This window comes from Penicillium alfredii (assembly GCF_028826965.1).
Source record: "Penicillium alfredii strain IBT 34128 chromosome Unknown utg000011l_segment0_segment0, whole genome shotgun sequence".
In the NCBI taxonomy this organism is placed as follows: domain Eukaryota; kingdom Fungi; phylum Ascomycota; class Eurotiomycetes; order Eurotiales; family Aspergillaceae; genus Penicillium; species Penicillium alfredii.
Window position 1 is genome coordinate 1,510,356 of NW_026622708.1, and position 18,392 is coordinate 1,528,747.

The 18,392-nt window shown below is 53.8% G+C and overlaps 7 protein-coding genes across 7 annotated transcripts; 4 read left to right on the forward strand and 3 right to left on the reverse strand.

Moving 5' to 3' along the window:
• Nucleotides 1-300: 300 nt before the first annotated feature.
• Nucleotides 301-3,153, reverse strand: NUU61_008977 (uncharacterized protein; the record flags this gene model as incomplete). Its single annotated transcript, XM_056659502.1, has 1 exon — nucleotides 301-3,153. The coding sequence occupies one exon, from the start codon at nucleotides 3,151-3,153 to the stop codon at nucleotides 301-303; it is 2,853 nt and encodes a 950-aa protein (XP_056507795.1).
• A 3,394-nt stretch (nucleotides 3,154-6,547) lies between these two features.
• Nucleotides 6,548-6,739, reverse strand: NUU61_008978 (uncharacterized protein; the record flags this gene model as incomplete). Its single annotated transcript, XM_056659503.1, has 1 exon — nucleotides 6,548-6,739. One exon carries the CDS (start codon nucleotides 6,737-6,739, stop codon nucleotides 6,548-6,550), a length of 192 nt encoding a protein of 63 aa, XP_056507796.1.
• A 76-nt stretch (nucleotides 6,740-6,815) lies between these two features.
• Nucleotides 6,816-10,382, forward strand: NUU61_008979 (putative serine/threonine protein kinase; the record flags this gene model as incomplete). Its single annotated transcript, XM_056659504.1, has 1 exon — nucleotides 6,816-10,382. One exon carries the CDS (start codon nucleotides 6,816-6,818, stop codon nucleotides 10,380-10,382), a length of 3,567 nt encoding a protein of 1,188 aa, XP_056507797.1.
• Nucleotides 10,383-11,692: 1,310 nt separating this feature from the next.
• Nucleotides 11,693-12,055, forward strand: NUU61_008980 (arabinogalactan endo-1,4-beta-galactosidase; the record flags this gene model as incomplete). The annotated part of the gene is made up of 1 exon (XM_056659505.1): nucleotides 11,693-12,055. The coding sequence occupies one exon, from the start codon at nucleotides 11,693-11,695 to the stop codon at nucleotides 12,053-12,055; it is 363 nt and encodes a 120-aa protein (XP_056507798.1).
• A 21-nt stretch (nucleotides 12,056-12,076) lies between these two features.
• Nucleotides 12,077-12,292, forward strand: NUU61_008981 (Glycoside hydrolase superfamily; the record flags this gene model as incomplete). Its single annotated transcript, XM_056659506.1, has 1 exon — nucleotides 12,077-12,292. The coding sequence occupies one exon, from the start codon at nucleotides 12,077-12,079 to the stop codon at nucleotides 12,290-12,292; it is 216 nt and encodes a 71-aa protein (XP_056507799.1).
• A 938-nt stretch (nucleotides 12,293-13,230) lies between these two features.
• On the forward strand, nucleotides 13,231-15,590 carry crzA (putative C2H2 transcription factor Crz1; the record flags this gene model as incomplete). The annotated part of the gene is made up of 2 exons (XM_056659507.1): nucleotides 13,231-14,503; nucleotides 14,560-15,590. 2 exons carry the CDS (start codon nucleotides 13,231-13,233, stop codon nucleotides 15,588-15,590), a joined length of 2,304 nt encoding a protein of 767 aa, XP_056507800.1.
• Nucleotides 15,591-16,592: 1,002 nt separating this feature from the next.
• NUU61_008983 (alpha-1,2-mannosyltransferase ALG11) lies at nucleotides 16,593-18,356 on the reverse strand (the record flags this gene model as incomplete). Its single annotated transcript, XM_056659508.1, has 2 exons — nucleotides 16,593-17,919; nucleotides 17,977-18,356. The coding sequence occupies 2 exons, from the start codon at nucleotides 18,354-18,356 to the stop codon at nucleotides 16,593-16,595; spliced, it is 1,707 nt and encodes a 568-aa protein (XP_056507801.1).
• Between the last annotated feature and the right edge of the window lie 36 nt (nucleotides 18,357-18,392).

An 18,392-nucleotide genomic window follows, 5' to 3' on the forward strand; every position in this document is an offset into this window, starting at 1 on the left:
AAGACAGATAGACAAGACATCCAAAACCCCTGAATCGAACTATTTCAAGGGTCACACAGCATTCAGAACTCGCTTGGATATCAAAAACCCAAAAAAGAAGATAAGTGACGAAGCATCAAAACAGAACCCAAGGGTGTATGTGCGCCTGAAAGAACAAGAGCGGGCATTCCATAAACCGTGGTAACATCAAAACAGAACTCATCTTGTGTACAAGTATTTCTTTCGAAGGAGATATGAAAGACCATGCGAGGCCAAGCCGGATAAAGAATCACAGAAAACCAGCCAAGAAACAAACAAACATTAACTACTTACTCGACGTGTTCCCATCAAATCGTTGTTGCTGCGACTGATCGACCGCTCAGAGATATTATCCATGTCTCTGGCAGTAGCGTTAACGACGCGAAGCTTCTCTCGGGGAACTGTATACGTCGTTTGGACACGGCGACCTTCTGCAGCACCTTCGATATCCCAGTCTTCATCATCGATCTCTTGTTCGTCGCCGAGGTAGCCGGGAGCTCCTAGGAAGAGATCGTCGCGCGTGGACCGCGGCGTACCGAAGACACCATCCGACATTCTCTTGCTAGCATTCCAGTCTTTGGCGCCTTGCTTGCGTCGGAACAGTTCTGCCGAGGCACTGACTGTTCGGCGGGGAATATTGGATCCGGCACTATTACTTTGTGGGCCCGAGCCGATCACGGTGCTTCGGCGATCAATACCAGAGGCCAAGCGCACAGTATTAGCGTCCGGTTGGCCGGCTGCGCCACGGCGGGTGAGAGTGAGGGCTCGTCGCATGGTCTGCATCATCCAGTCGGATGCCTTGGGTTTCGATGCTGGCGGCAGCTTCGAGGGCGAAGATTCGGGTGGGATGATAGCGTCAATGGGGTCGAAGAGCAGTGATTGGTTCTCTGCCTGATGCTGGGCAACAGTGGTCTGGGCGGTAGAGTAAGAGTCTGCCGACAAAGACTTCTCCGACAGTGAGTGAAACCCATCTAGGTCGCTGTGCGCCGTTTCCTTGCTGTGCGTAGATGCAACTGCCAGTTGCTCAAGTGAGTGGCGGTCACTGCTTGCCCAGCTCAATGGTCGGTCCACCAGAATGGCCCGCGCCTGCGAGACTTGGCTTGTAGTTTTAGCGGAGAATATCGAACTCTCTGAGAGGTTCGTGGATGTACGATCACTCTTGGCTGGGGAGGCCCGGCCATCTGCTTCGGCGGGTCCGATATCCTTTCTTCGAGTGTAGAAAGGGCCCAGGCCAACGCCGAAGATGGTACTACGAGGAGTTGCGAATGGTGTATCTGAAAAAGGATCACTTTGCTCGGACGGCTGGGGCTTGTCTCCGGAAGGAATAGTCGCCATAAGGCGTTCTCGAAAGATAGCTTCATCCTCCTCGCGCTCGTCAATGGGATGAATATCGCTCACTGGATCACTGCGCCGGTATTCAGTGTACCCAGACAACCTATGAGATCTGGAATTCATGAACGGGCGGCTGTTTCGGGAAGGACTAGGGGCGTCCATGAGCAATCCCGTATTTTCCGCTGAACCATCTCCTTGATCTTTCCACGCCGGCCGCGCAGCGTGGCCGCGATTCTCAGACCAAGGATAGGCTTTGGCAGAATCTGGCCGTTCGCTCATTTGAGAGCTGCGAATGCTGCTTGCCTGGAACGGGTCGTCCCGGCCCCAGAAGTGAGCACGTTCGGCGCCCAGGGCTAATTCCCGAAGTTGTGAATCGCGGTTTCTGCGCACACCTCGTTTGCGGTAGTAGTTCCAAGCAAGAAGAGAAATGGCGATAGCAGCGGGAACCCCAAGACCCAGGCCAACCCCAAGACCAGCCTTCTGCGACGAGGATAGAGCACTACCGGCACTGGCTGGCGACGGGGCTGTGGAGTGAGCCGAAGGATGAGAGTAAGAAGAAACCCAATTATTCGAAGTCACGTTGTAGAGAAAGACCTGCGCATTGGGCTGGGCTGCAGACGTGGCCCGCTTCGAGGATGGTTTCGGGATGCTGTAGCCTCCAGCAATCATCATAACTCCTCCCGGAAGCATTGCCGCAGCATGTCCAAAGATCCCTGCGCCCTTTGCAATTCCAGGTCTTTGCGACGATGGGATGGTCCAGGTCCATTCACCAGTTCCGCCATACTCCTCTCCGAGCTCCAAGACCGCGAACTGGGGGTCAGCAGGAATACCGGTGTCGCCGACCCAACCTCCAAGCACAAAAACTTTCTTGCCGTCCTCGGAGAGAACTGCAGTGTGGCCTGATCGAGGCTCGATGGCCGCTTTGTCACGAACCACCAGCTCCGTTTTGGGCTTGGTGTCCGAATTGACCTTGACGAAACTCCAGCTTTCCTGGGGCAGGGAAAAGACTGCAAGTTGGGACATATTCAGAAAAGCCTGCTGGGTATGGCCACCAATAAACAGGAAGTCCTGTCGCTTTCCTGTCGAGGCCATTGAATAGGCCGCCGGCAGCGGAACGATCGCCATTCCCGCCTCGGCGACGGGGGGTGTGCGGTGGCCTGTCGTTGCAGCATTATACTTGGTGCTATGAGATGAGGTAGGGCTCAAAACCACCATGGCCTGGGAGTAATTTGCCGATGATATCCAATTTTGGTCCGTGGTGTTGTGGAATGGGCACATCCCACCAAAGGCATACATGGAGCCGTCACTGGTATTGCTGGAGGCGAAAGCGAACCCGGCCGCCAGGTAGTTTGGTTTTGTTGCTCCCTCGCCAGGGTTGACTGGCAACTGCTCCCACGTCCCATTGCCCGTAGCACTGCTGTTGTCTGGGTTGAAGCGCCATAGTGCCGGGTTCTCCGATGAGCTCTGGCAATCGCCTGTATAGACCGTGACGGTCCCATGGTCATCGATGACGGGGATAAAGGCCGAGGACTTGTCAGAGCGTTGGAATGGGGTCGTTTCCAACAAGGTACGATATGATGGACTGTCGGTGTTGATGTTGGTAGACAGGTTCAAGGAGAGGAACTGCGTCTTGCCGGCAGCAGAGGTGCTGGGCTGGAAGAGGTATGCCAATGAGTCATTGTGTTTCGGGGAGAGGAAAACTGAAGAAGGTGTATATGGGATGGCCACAGCGACATCGAGAAGAGCCAGCAAAAGGGCAGAGAGGACGAAGCGAGAGCGTTTTGGACGGGGACGGGGATCCATGGTGTCGCAATGTGAGACATTCATCAGAAGGGATGCATTCCACGATCGACGAGCATGGCCTGCCACGCGGTTGACAGAGAAGGCGCGATGTCTATACCAGGGCAGTCCGAGACATGGTGCGATGACAGATGCAACGACCAACGATGAGAAGGAAGAGATAGAGATGGGTTTAGTGTTTGGGATACATCACAGTGTAAACACCTATGCCGAACTCGGAAACTAATCGAGCTCGACGCCATTACGTTTTTTTTTTTTTTCTCGATCGACACTAAACAAAGAAAGAAAAACCAGCATCTCTTCGCAGAAATGATTGCCGAGAATCAGATCGACTGATCAACATGGTTGCGCGGGCAACGGGGGGATGTTGGGGGGCGATTGCGTGTGAAATGGCTTGGTGGGAAGTATTTACATGGTATCGTTTCTGCCTTGAAGACAATTGAGTAGCAGTAATGATAATAATATCATTATTACTATCATTATATTAAAAGATTCAAAACAAAATATACAGAGAATGATCGAATACTCAGGGATCAGCTAGTCGAGATGCTCCCGTTGGGACCAGAGAGATCCTGGAGATCGCGTGTTTCACCATTTGACCCCTCCAACCATTTATTTCTCTTCCAACCTTTCCTTGCCTCTGCTTTCTCTTTCTTTGCCCTCTGATCTCTCGACCCTCAACCCAAAGCACAGCCCACCAAGATGATGAAATTCGCTTTTGGATTTCCCGAGTGGATCTCCTTTCACACGTCCCATGGATCGCAGCAGGTTGGCATGCCAACCACAAGTGATTGCTTCTCTCTCGTGTAGCCGGTTCGCAGCTGGCGCGCTGGACCGTGGATGATTGGGATCCGGGCCCATGTCGAGGGTGAACACCTGAGACTGAACTATTTTTCAATAGAGATTTACCGCTTGGTATACACTATCCGTTGAGGTCAATGGCTATCGAACAGCACGTTTCAACGTGGAAGGCTGAACCCGTGTACAACGTCGCAGTCTGCCTTGGAATACTCAGCAAAGATCCTGGTAGGCCACTCTCATCGTGCCTGTCCATCCCCAGCAAGGATCCTCCGCTATGAATGTCAGGCCCGACATTAAGCCGGACTCGGCTTGATACGGGTCTCATACTCCCATGTTACCAATAACCCACTACATGAACCAGGTCTGGGCAAAAGACTCAATATTCAATAGCGGGTTCAAATATGATCACAGCCAGGGAAAAGAAAAAAAAATAGAGTGAAAGCCTATCTACCCACAGCCACCTGTGTATACGGGCAGGAAATACACCTCATCGACGAGTTTAACCGGGTTTGGTAAGGATGAGCCAAGACCCGATGGGCTCTGACCGCAAAACGAAGCTTGCGCAGGAATTCAAGCGAATGCGAAAGACATTATGCCAAGGATCTGCAGATAAACCACGAAGGATTCAAAGCCCACAAACCCCTCCCCCTATCTGGTTTCTGTCGCGTCACGGATGATCATCTCAACTGGACCCCTCTTGTATACATCTGTGCCTGCGCTCTGTGTATCAGGTCGGTCAGGTCGGGCTGTTGGATTCCAAATGTGGCTCCAGGGGACGTTAATACAGAGTACTAAGAGAGACCCGGGCGCACCACGCCCCATGTCGGATTTGCGGGAAGGAGACAAAGTATTTTTCTTGTGTGACACGGGCGTGACGATCAATGCGGGCATGCCCATCTTGCTTTTCTCTCCCCGAAGCCGCAGATCCCTGACTGACTCTGGGGACTATTCCTATCTGGGTTGACAGAGTGTGCATTGACGCGTGGGGAGAGACGCTCGGGGTCATATGTAACCCCCAGGTTTCTGGGAGAGCCAGAAAGAGGCAAAGAGGAGACAAGAAGCTGATCCGCAAATTGATGCTGCTCGAGGGTTGTCATTTGCGGAGTATTTTAGTCGGGTATTGGCATGGGGAGGTGGTCCAATGAACATTCAGAGTCTGGGACTCGGATATGGTGCCCGAACCTCCTTGCGGGGGTTCTGTGCTGGGATGTGGACTGGATACTCAACAGTCTACCTAAAGGTGTATACCAAGGCAAACCTTGGAAAGGCACCCGTCAGGCATTGATCTGATGGGTCAATCTGATTTCCCTGATTTGCCAGAATGCCTGAAAAGGCTCCTAAGATTGCCTAAACAGGACATGTCTTTCCAAAAAAACTAATTTAGGGCCTAGACTGTCTGCCCAAAGAGGTAGGTAGACCTAATTCTCCATGGATGACGTAGCTCTTTCTGTGGAAGGTGTTTTACCCCCAACGAGCATCTTGCAGAACGACATCTATCTTAATATTATAGCATAATATATCATTATATATTTAATATGAAAATATGTAATATAATTATTATTATAATACAAGCACAATAATAGATAGAACTGACACTGAAGAATCCTTGAAATATCCCCGGGTATATATCCTCTGGACCACTGTCCCAGCGAACCAAACATTGTGGGGCTTCCCATCAAAACTTGCGCTTGGCCCAAGGCCTCCCTCTCTCTCCCTTGACGTTGATGCCCAGCTATTTCGGTTGGCAGAAGTTAAATTATGATGATGATCAGTATTATACGGGTCACCGTGCTGTCGGGAACAGACGATTGGTGGAGTCGCGCAGACTCGAGCAAGTGTAAGATGTGGCTCCCTGCCTGTCGACCAAAGAGGCGCTTGCACGAATCATCCAACTTCAGTGGGTGTCGATATCTTTATATATTGGTAACCATGGTCCATTTCCATTTACCATTGGAGGCTTAGGGCGTCGGCATAGATGATGATTATACGGGGGAGGGGAGTCTGGATTATTGCCGCCGAAACCGGTGGATCTAAAGAATCAAACATCGCAAGACCCAAAAAAGGCGGTGCTCGAGTCCTCGACGTAATCAAAGCTGGCGTACCAGGAACCGGCTCTTGGCAAATCCGCCACGCATTCCAGAGAAGGGAGAAGGGAGAATTGAAATATAAAAAGAGAGATATAAAAAGAAAATGAAGATCAAGTCTGCAAACGGACTCACGGACCATTTCAGCCCCACCAACATTGTATTGTATTTCATTTCACTGCATTTCGTATCAGAATTGTTCTTGATTTCTTGCATTTTCTCTCCCACCTTCTCCCCCTCTCTTGCTCTCTCTCTCTCTCTCTCTCTCACTTCTTGTTTTTCCCGTCTACACATTTCTTCCCCTTTTCTTTATCTTCTTCTCTTTTCCTCTGTTTCTTTCTTGTCTTCTGTCTTGCCATTCATTTGGTCATTCCTTGCCCTGTTCCTGGACTTCCGATCTCGCTCCTGCCGACAACCTAACGCCGGATATTTATAGCATTTGTCCTGCGCTCCTTTTTGCACTCGAAAACACGGGGGATCCGAGTCCCCTCGTGTCAGTAGCAGGTCTACACTCAATCCTCCTTGCGATTTGTCCGGTACACGGTTTCGTGTCTCCATCCTGTCGAGTCCCTGAGAGGGATGCCGGTCCATTCGGCTTCGCCCTCGGAGCTTCTCGTCAGCTCGCCGTGAATCAATTGGAGTTTTGGATTCAATGTGGGAATAGGAGGATGCTCAACGGAAATATCGGCACCGTCGGCCCGCATTCCTAAACCTCCCCCCTCAACATAACTCCAAAAAAAGAAATTTTCAAAAAAAAAGGAAGGACAGAGAAGGATGAAAATGACGGAACGCCGGCCCCCAATAGCTAGTCTGGAGGAGTTGGACCAGGCGCGGAATGGTCATGTTTCGGGTGACAACCCCAGACCCGACGAGTCGCTGCAATCATCGTCTGCTTCGATCGACAAGCCCGATGACCGACCGGCCGCTTCCAAACCATCGACCGCCAAACCATCCCTGACGACCGACATGACCGAAGCCCAGGCCTCCCTTCGCCAGGCATACCCCCACGTTTATAGTTCCTCCCGCACATCGTCGACTCGAACATCGTCGAGTTCTCTACAGGCCTTGAACGAAGATACCGTCGTCGATGCCCGGTCGGACCTTGGCAATATCCGACGCAGCCCCCGGAGGACCTCTCGAAACTCCGACACGCAAGATTACCCCGTCTACCCCGATCAATCCTATGCCGTCCTGCAGTCTCAAGTACATCCGACCTGGCAACCCCACCACCTACGGTCGCGAAGCTCCTACCCGTCCCATACCGACGTTCCCGCTCGGTTACCCTTTCCCCGGGTGGCTCGAACTGCGGGCAACACTCCAGTGTCGAGCCCAGGGCTGTTCTCGATGAGAAGCTCTCGCTCGACACCGCCTTTAGGATCCGACGATGAGGCTGGGATAGGGAGTCCATACCTCCATCCTACTCATTTGCAACCGCCGAAAGAAACCCATACGGCCGAAGTGGATCGGGATTTGGTCACCGGAAACAAACTCATCAATCAATACGAGATCCTCGAGGAGCTGGGACGCGGAGAGCATGGCAAGGTGAAACTGGGCCGCCATGTGACCACCAAACAGAAAGTCGCCATTAAGATTGTACAGCGTTATTCGAAGCGTCGTCGGTTGGGCAAGCTGGGCAACCCGGAGGATAAGGTGAAGAAAGAGGTGGCCATCTTGAAGAAAGCCCGCCATCCCAATGTCGTCAGCTTGCTGGAGGTCATTGACGACCCCAACCGGCAAAAAGTTTATATTGTGTTGGAATATGTCGAGAATGGCGAGATTGTGTGGCGGAAAAAGGGTCTCCGAGAGATTGTTCATGTCGATAAGCTGCGGCTTGAGCGGGAACTGGCTGGGATTCCTGACACTCCGGCTTTTCTGGAGGAGAGCCACCAGTTCATTCGCACTGCCCAGCATTTGCGTCGACAACGAGAGAAGGCACGGGAGCGGGTTGAAGCGCAGGCCGCGGACGCTCAGCAAGGCCCGATTCCGGCTTGGAGTTTGGAACATGGGGCGGAATCTTCAGAAGAGGAAGACGAGGATGGCGGAGTGGCGATGAGGCGATCATCCAACCGCTCTGTTGCCGTTGTGGATAACCAGAGCTCCCCGAGCCCATCTTCCGCCCACGACTCGTCTCTGGCTGCACTCGAGGGGAGCATGTACGGCACCTACACGGACTACCCCTTCGAACGGCGCTTCAGCACGGCGTCTAGCAGTTTTGGGTATGCTCCGTCTGAACCTGAGTGGTCCGCGGATGGCGATGACATGTCGTATGTCCCGTGCTTGACCATTGCCGAAGCCCGCAACGCATTCCGGGATTCGGTTCTTGGGCTGGAATATCTGCATTACCAGGGCATCATCCATCGTGACATCAAACCAGCCAACCTCCTCGTCACCAGCAGTCACCGGGTCAAGATCTCCGATTTCGGTGTTTCTTACCTGGGGCGACCCATGCGGGATGAGGAGGAAGAGCAAGTGGGTGAGACTGATGCTGCCGAGTTGGACGATGCCCGTGAGTTGTCCAAGACGGTTGGCACTCCTGCTTTCTACGCCCCAGAACTCTGCTACACTGGAGACGATTTTGTGGACACCATTGGATCGGTGCCCAAGATAACCGGTGCAATCGATGTCTGGTCTCTCGGAGTTACATTGTATGGGATGATCTTTGGCCGTCTGCCATTTGTCTCAGATGATGAGTACAGCATGTTCCAAACGATTGTCAAGAAAGAGGTCTTCATTCCGCGCAAGCGTCTGATCCCCGTTCGGGATGAGTCCACTGGTGTCGGCCAGTGGAACCGACGGAACACTGATGAACTCGTGTACGAAGACATCGATGATGAACTGTACGATCTTCTCCGGCGGTTGTTGACAAAGGACCCGATCAAACGAATCACGCTCAAAGAGATCAAGCATCATCCCTGGACCCTTCACGGTCTACCCAACCCCCGACTGTGGGTGGAGGAGACTGACCCTGGCTGGCAAAGCAAGGGCAAAAGGATCGAGGTGTCCAACGAAGAAGTCACCAGCGCCGTCAGCAAGGTTCCTTTTATCCAACGCGTTCGATCCAACGTGGCAAAATGGTTCTCAGGCCGGTCCAAGGACAAAGAAACACGCAAGCGCCCATCAAGTGCTACGCCGTCTTCGGAAAATCTTTCTATCGCGTCCAGCAGCAGTACATTTGGGAAAGCCTCGCGCCCGTCCAGCCTGCGAGGAGACGAGGAGCCCTTCCGAGTATCGAGATTCGGCGGCCAAGGCGAACACCCGCTGGCCCAAAGCGTCACTGCCAGTCCAGTGGACGAAGAGGACTGGAACTCTTACTTTGATGCCGGATTAGCACCGGCGATCAAACCTGCTCCAGTTCCCCGGCCCGGCCCTCCCAGACGTGCCAAGTCCTCAATGTCGACCACAGAATCCACAAAGACAGTACGGCAATCCAGCTTCGATTCACCGCCGGGCGCGTGGCCACGCATGGGTGCACCCTCAATCCTCGAAGCCCTGGGGACTACCAACTTTGGTAGCCTCTTCAGCGGGGCTACTCGACGGGTATCGCGGGGTTCGCAAACTGGCAATAACAGCCGGCGCACCTCTTTCTCCAACGAGTCAGCATCTTTGGATGGAGATCGTCGGTCTGAGCCGAGTCTTGCCGTGAGCAATGCCTCGGCGGTTGGCCAGGTTCGAAGCGCTGGTCTATGGCAGAACGAAACCCCTCCACCGGCCAGCGGCCTGGCTCCTCCCGTCTCGGGGCACAGACGCAACCGATCCCAGCAGCTTACAGGTAAATCCTCCGCAGAATCATTCCACCTTACCAAGGAAGCGCTCCTACGGCGCAGGAGGAGCGATCTCGAGCCCACCGTCGAGCGTAGCTCTTTGGCATCCCGAGTCGAAAGCGCCATGTATTCAAGCGACTCTCTCAGTTTACAACCAGTCGCTCCTCCGGCGGATTCCACGGGGGCTGCCGACCCCCCCAGTGGTGGCCTCACTACATCGACCCCTTCCGCTGCGACAATATCTTCCTCATCTGCCGACGACTTTACTAGCGGGATGTCGCAGAGCGCTTCTCATCCCAGCATCCCGTCGGTCATGTCAGGTGCTTCTTCTCTTTCGGGTGATGGTATGTACTCTCAGTCCAAGGACAAGGACTCAGACGACTCGAATCAAGTACCATCCATTCTTCGCACGGGTGAGACCGTCAAGGCACACTGCCCCAGCTCTCCGCGACTATCGGAAGAAGACGAGTCGAGATACTACTGCGATGACGAAGATGAGGACGAGTCAGAAGACGAAGGTCTTGTCATTGGGAAGCGAAAAGCACCTCCCAGGGCCACGAATCTGCCGACACAGGCTTCCACCTGAGTGGACTCTGTTACCCTCATTCCTGTTTACTTACCTCGTCATCCACCTCCTTTCTATTTTCTCTCCACCTTTTCACCTCGACACTTCCTGTATACTGTGAAGTTGTTGTATATCTTTTTTTTTCTTTCCGGTTCCTCACAGGATTGTGCGTGGAGCTTGTGACATCCTAGAGTTTACTGACATACATCCCACACGGCTTGTACATATACATTCGCATCGGCAGCATCTACTCTCTGTCGCATTGCGATCCTTTCGTGTTCTCTTCTGGGCCTCCAGTGGAGGGGCGTCTGCATGGGTAACCTGTGACGAATGTCCTTCCCCTCGGCCTTGTTTTTTATTTCACTCGGTCAGCCTTTTTCTTTTCTTTCTTTTTCAGCTCCGCTCTGCCTGGGGCGAGCTTGGATCATCTGTTCCGCTTCTTACTTGTATGTAATGTTCACGCCGGGCGGAATTTCCGCGAGCTCTTTTTTTTCTTCCCTTTTTTTTTTTTTTTCCCTTTGCAAACCCTTCTTGAGAAATTTTGGATGGGTGGCTCCCCCGTTGGAGGGGGATGCCTGCATGATACATGATGTTGGGTTCTGTGGTGCTGGGCAAGGCGTGGAGGCGTCGATTTTGTGCGATGATACGTGATGGATGAACATTGGGGAGATTGGGTCTTGATGCCCATCCCACTTTAAATATGATTGAATTGTCTCTGACTTATACTTGAGTATACTTGCCCTCGGTCTTTATTTCTCCTTCCACCAATAACAATCCCGGTCTTGGACAAGTTCTCTCCACGGAAATCTACCCCAAACAACCCTAGCAGTCGAATACTTCCAGATTAAGTGAGCGTGTACTGTAGCCCGTCTGGCGTTTCACTAGACCAAATCAGAGAGCTACTCCGGATAACTATGAAAAAGCCAAGGTCCTCGTCCTGCAGACCCCATGGGGAAACCAACTTCCTTCAAATCGAGAGCCACAAAAGAGCCTGGGGAACTGCAGTATAAAAGGGGAGTCTACCTTCCATAGACATGATCTACTCCATCGTCAAAAATACCATTTCACCCAATACTTACTACAAAATAACCAGTCCCCAGTCTCTAGCTATGCTCATGTTCACCTCGCTCCTCCTAGCAACCTTTCAACTTCTTCTTCTTCTTCCTCTCCTTCTAGTACTATCACTTCTTGATATGTTCTTAATATCCTGATACTACCAGACAACCCCCTCCGGGTGGTCCACAACAGACATAGACACACTGGCCTGGCAAGTCTACAACCACACCCTAGAAGTGTGCAACACCTTCGCAGAGAATTGACTAGAAGTCGCCATGGTCTCCATCGGCAATGAGATCCGCAACGGGCTCCTCTGGCCACTAGGCGCAACCACGAACTATGGGAACATCGCACGACTGCTGCACTCGGGAGCATGGGGCGTCAAAGAGTCAGCCCTGGCCACCCCGCCCAAGATCATGATCCACCTCGACAACGGCTGGGACTGGTCCGCGCAACAGTACTACTACAACCAAGCCCTGGCCCGCGGGTCGGCGCTGTCATCGACGGATTTCGACTACATCGGTGTCTCCTACTACCCCTTCTACGGCGCGGACGTGACGCTCTCTGCACTGGCCACCAGTCTCAGTAACCTGCACGCGACCTACGGCAAGGACGTGCTGGTCGTCGAGACGAATTGACCGTATGCGTGTCCGGCAGATATGAAGGATCTCCTGTTCTCTGCGGCGGGCCTGCAGTCGTTTCTACAGAGATTGGGTGTCGTCGTGGACAAGGCCCCCGGGGCCCTGGGGGTTTATTACTGGGAGCCGGCTTGGGTGCAGAATGCGGGGCTGGGGGGTAGCTGTTCGGATCATTTGCTGGTGAGTTGGGAGATGGACGCGGTGCGCACCAGTCTACGGACACTCGGGGGGTTGTAGACCTGCAATGCCTCATTGTTCCTGATCTCTTGATGTAGATCTTAGGTATAGACAGGGTATAACCAGGGCTAGCCCTGTCACCTGACCACAGGAGGACCGACGCTTGGGAAGTTGACAAGGCAGTGCTGTCCCCAGGCCATCCCAAGTAGGTAATGAAGAGCTCGTGCTGCGACCAACCATCTTTCTTCATTTTTGCTTCGCCAGCAAGGCTGAGCAGACCGTTTTGCCCTAACGGTGGCTTGGGTCCGACTATCCACGAGAATTGGCCCCCAGATCTCTTCATCGGGCATAGTTCGTGTCAAACGCGACCGAAGCTCAGCTGCGTGGCTGTGTTTAAAGCTGTCTGAAGCCCAAGTTCCACCGAGAATCTGCGATCTCCAGGGAGATTCAGATAAGGAACAGGAACCACTTGGGAAGTAGATCGAATAAAAATAGGTCGGGAAGGAATCTGGCGGAAAATTACATATTTCGAGGGTTTTGCTGCGTTATCGGGCTCTGATGCAATGTGGGGGAGACACAGAGACTTGTATTCCCACAGACCGCCCTCACGTGAAACAAACCACTTCATCCCCGACTTGTTCTTCCTCTCCATCTCCCCGTGATATCTTGGAATCTTTGGGGAAATCGCTGGACCATGCGGTGTTTCGACTGAGAGATTGGGCCACTGATTCTCGTTGCCCGAAATCCTCTGTCCTTGGGTCTTCTTCCCCCCTGGACACTGCGAATGAATGACATCCCACCTTCCCCCATCTTTACCCGCCAATCTCCCTGGTTCGCTGTGTCTTGGGCCCTGACATAGTCCATTCTCTCCTCTATATAACCCTCCCATTCTCCCTTTTTTCTCTCTTTTATATTCGCTCCCTGTCGCCGTCGCTCCCCGCATTTGACCCGCGCCTTATCGCTGTCCGACGCTGATTAGAGCCTCATCCACACTCACGATGGCTTCCCACGATCAGTCCCAGAGCGCGGGCCCTTCCCCGAAAAATATGAAACATCGCAGCGTGAGTCCGTCGCACCATGGCCAACACGGACTCAGCGCGGACCCTTCCATGGCTGCATTTGCGCCCTCCTTCGACAACTCCAACTCCGACCCGAACATCGGTGCCGACTCGTATGGCTACTCCCCAAGTTACCTTTCCGGGCCACCCTCGGCGCAGACATTGGCTCCCCCAACCAATCAGGCCTTCCCTCCGAGTATCAATACCAGCAACATGCCGATGTCGCAGTCGTTCGAGGCGAGCCTGGTCAACCAGCTGGAGCAATCCTCGTCCGGTCTCCGGCCGATGCAGCCAGATGAGAACTTCTCCAATCTTCTCCATTCCAATTCGGCGGACGTGGATTTCTCCCTCTATCAGAACCACAGCCCCAACAGCGCCACAACGTCCGAGTACGACTCGCTACTGCTAGACCCCCAAATGCACCAGCGCCAACAATCAATGAACCAAGCCATCAACCCCGCCGACCTGGTCAGCCCAATCTCGAACCCCTCGGCTTCCTCCCATCACTCATCGCAAGACCCGCAGCATTCGTCGCCGGGCCCCATGTCCCCCCCCGGGTCCACGCCGGGCACGTACTACACACCCCAGCATTCGCGACACACCTCGCTAGATCCAGCCACCGCGGCCTACCTTAGCGCCCAATCGAACACTGATTGGCAGTCTGTGGTGAACAACTCCGCTTTCCAGGGTCATCGCAGGGCTCCCTCGGAGGTGTCGGAGGTTTCTTCGGCCAACCACTCTCCATACCTATCTCACCATGAGTTCGATGGGATTGAAAACGATACATCCCCTTCCCTGGCGCCCCAGAACGACCCCACCCTCTATGAAAATACACTGGGGATTGAATCGTTCACACTGGTCGAGCAGCAGCAGCAGCAGCAGCAACAGCAACAGCAGCAAGGATTTAGCCCTCTCCACAGCCCGTATATCTCGCCGCAATTAGTGCCACAGCAGGGGCCAGAAATGGTGCCGAGCGCGCCTTATCTATCCCCTGCTGTCACTTCTCCATTCCCTTCTGCTCCGACCGACATATATGGAATGCCTGCAGACGACGGGATGAATGTCGCGCAACAGAATACCGCCGATATTGGGCAAGCTTCTCAGATGGCGCCTCCGTCGATTAATGTGGAGTTTGCTCCGCCGTCGCGGGATCCAAGCTTTGGTCCCTCCAAGCCTACGACAGACCTAGACTCGCTGAGTCCTCCGGCCATGCGTGAGTCCCCGTGCTTTACCGAAAAGAATGAACCTGAAGTACTAATTGCCGGATAGGATCCCGCATGCGCAGCAAATCGGACCCTTATACACACCCCGCTTCCCGTTCAAGGTCTCCCGCGACTTCGACGACGAGTCTTGAACCTCGAGCGCCTACCTCACCACGCTCGCTGTCACCTATCGGGTCAGCCCACTCACGCAGTAATCCCAGCTCGCGAGACGCGTCACCATCTCGTTCTAACCGACGCCTTTCGACATCCTCGATTGAGAGTCGGAACTACATCTTGGATCTGGCCGATCCCCAGCGGCCGGGGGCGGCGCCTGATAATTCCAGGCGAGTCCAGAAGCACCCGGCCACGTTTCAATGCACGCTGTGCCCGAAACGATTCACGCGCGCCTACAATTTGCGATCTCACCTTCGCACCCACACGGACGAGAGACCATTCGTTTGCACCGTGTGCGGCAAGGCCTTCGCACGACAACATGATCGGAAGCGACACGAGGGCTTGCATTCCGGGGAGAAGAAATTTGTTTGTCGGGGAGACTTGTCCAGAAGCGGGCAGTGGGGTTGTGGTCGCCGGTTCGCTCGCGCAGATGCTCTGGGTCGTCACTTCAGATCGGAAGCAGGCCGCGTGTGCATCAAGCCACTCCTGGACGAAGAATCGCAAGAGCGTGAGCGTGTCCTTCTTGATCACCAACAACAGCCACAGGCATCCGGTCACCTCCAACCCGTCCCGCAACCATTGGTCATGCCCAGTGTCCCCGGAATGGACAGCCAGACCTCGGGCAACTTTGTCCTACCGGCCGCGCTCCTTGCGCAGTATCCTGCCCTCCAAACCTTGCAGTGGGACCAAATCCCTGCGGCGGGTGATGAGCCGGGTGAGATTGGAGGCCGCAGCAGCTTCGATGCCAGCTCTGGCGGCGAATTCGGTTTCGACGAGGACGAGTCTGGTCTCAGCAGCGTCTCTGGGATGAGTGGTGGCTACGGCAACACCCAGGGCAATATGTTTGGGGTCAACAACTCCGGCCAGATGTTGGGTGTCAACCCAGGGGATCCTGGGTATTCCGACCAAAAATGGGGTGGATGACAATGAATTGGGTGGCTGATGGTTTATTGGTTGCCATTTTACAATCTACGAGGCCGCAGCAGAACCCCTCCAAAAAGAAAAAAAAAAAAAAACAAGAACAAAATGTTGTCGAGGGTCAATCTGTATGGCCCCAGATTGCGTGTTTTCCTTTTCGCGTTCGGCCTGGATAGAAAAGGGCTTCCGGCGTTTACATACAGGAGAGGAAAGAATTTCAGGGTATTCCTGCCCAAGGTCGGCACTGGGGGTTCTTTTGATTTTGTGATGTTCTGGGTAGTTGTGGACTTCTTTTCTTTTTCTTTCTTTTGATTTGATTCTTTCCCCTCACTCTCCATCGTGGACTTGCGACTTCTCTCCCCCGCGGTCGGCATTCTCTTGTTTCTGTTTTCTTTGGGTCATTTGGTATCGTTTACCCCCTCACGAAAGCACCTGTGCTGCATTTTTTTCTTTTCTCCCCATCATACCCTCTGCTTTTTTTTTTTTGCTCTCTTTTTCTTTCTTTTTCTTTCTTCATATTGGTGTCGTCTGGATATTCTAGTTGCAGTGAACATTCCTTTCTGTGCTTACCAAGGTCATTGGTATATCATATCATCTGAATGCATTGAAATCAATACCAATTGTGAAGCTGTGATGATCTCGTTGAAACACTGTGGGGTTCCTTGCTGTCGTATATATAGCATGAGATCATGCTCTTGTAATGGAGGTGAGTATTGTAGCTTGCTTTTCCTACTCGATCTCTCACAGGAGAACTAGAAGGCCAAAATAGGGAGGGAGTTTCCTAATTTGGAAGATATCTATACAGGGCTCTCGGCTCCATGTGACTCTCTTCGAGACAGTATATCAAGAATCGGCACAGTTCTAGCGTGGAACTAAGCACTACTACTAGTAGTAGTCTTGGGGATCGATGGATATTCATGGATGAGAAATAAACAAGGCCCTGGAAAGATGCTAACCAACTCATCTATCACTATCTACGACACAGCCAGCGAAACCCAGACTGCCAGACTACCGCGACGCCGCGACAAGTTTCTGCACCTGGTCCAGCCACTTGCGCGAGAACTCCTCTTCAGTGAAGCGGCGCGCCGACCGACGAGCACGCTGCCGCATAGCGACCTTCTCTGGCTCTGGGAGTGCCAAAGCGGCCTCAAAGGCCGCGGCGAACTGTTCCTCAGTTTCGGCGCGGAACCCCGTGGCACCATCGCCGAGATCCACGACAATATCCTCGCGGGGCCCGCCCGAGTCGTGGGTCACACAGATGAGGCCGGCGGCCTGGTACTCGACGACGCAGATGCCAAAGTGCTCGTTCCACATGGCGTTAACGCCGACGGAGGCGGAACCAAGGTTCGACAGTACGGCGGTCCAACTGGCGTCGCAGAGGAAGGTGGTGTGGTCGCGGATGCGGAGTTCGTGCGCCAGGAGCCGCAGATTGTAGATGTGGGTTTCGTCTGGGCTCGAGTGGCGCACCGAGCCGATGAGGACTAGCTGGGGCTGTGGTTCGCCAGGAGTTTGTGTGCGGTCTTGCAGGAACCGCGCGAAGGACCGCAGAACCAGCGGGTGGTTCTTTTCGGGTCGAAACTGTGCGATGTAGAGCAGAAGGGGTTGACGTGTCTTCTCGCTGCTGGCGTCCACCGCGATGCTCGATTCCAGCTCGGAGACAGCGGTTGGTGGGAACACCACCGCCGGCGATGATGCAGTCCCGTCGCCGGTACTGGTGTTATTATGACTCTGGTCGGCTCCCCACAGCGTACGAATGTGGGCTGCAGTCCACGACGAGTTGCACATCACTACATCCACATGCCGGCCGACCCAGCCGTACAGCTGCGCAAAGAACTGCCAGTATCGTCGCTTGAGCGCGCCTTTCCACCCTACTCCGGCGCCGGAGTTGACCCCCTGGACTCCACTTTGGTCGTCAAGAGAGGCCAGCATGTCAGTCGAGATGGTGGGATAGTGGACATAGGCGCCCGTCGGCACCGTAGGGAAGAGCCACTTGCACAGGGCCAGTGTGAAGGCATAGCCCATGGTGTCGACAAACACATCCGGTACCAGTAGCGTAAAAGCATCGTAGGCGACCACCAGCGAGCCTAGTGACTGGCCTAGCAGTGTCATGTACGGGTAAGAGCTGCTGACCACGTACTTGCGCGTGGTGAGGTACAGCAACACCACCGTCGGGGCATGGAGCTGGATATTGAACCGGTTCTCGACCCGCTCCAGCATCGCCGCCTTGTTCACCTCATGGTCCCCCGTGTAAATGGCGCAGATCGCCTTCGGCCAGCGCTTCTGTGTTGAGCGCACTGCCTCCCAGAGTACTCGTTCTCCACCGCCGCCGGCATTGCTGTTGGAAGTCGTAAGCCCCAGACTTCAACACAACAGGCACAACGGGTCGACATACCAGAAGGGATGAAAGAATCCAATAATCCCATCCCACTCATCCATCTTCGATCCTTCTTTCTTATTGATATCCCCGCCACCGCTAGTCCCGCTGTCACTGCTACTCGCAGTCCTTACCCCACCGGGACCGGAGCTATCCACCTTCTCCCAATCCTCGTCTTCCTGGGCCCGGCCTTCTTTCGCAGACGGCGCCCGGGATTCCGCATCTTCAAACCGCGCCCGCGCGATTACATACTCACGGCGAGATCGTGTTCGTGACCGGATGAGCCAGCCCACGGCACGAAAGACAGAGCCGAAGAGAGCACCCGCGAGCTTCGGCAGGAGGAAAACGGTGGCGCTCAGGATGAGAAGTGAAAGTATGAGGCTGGACAAGAAGGCCATGGCTGAAATCACCGGCGATAGCGCATAGTAGGAAGC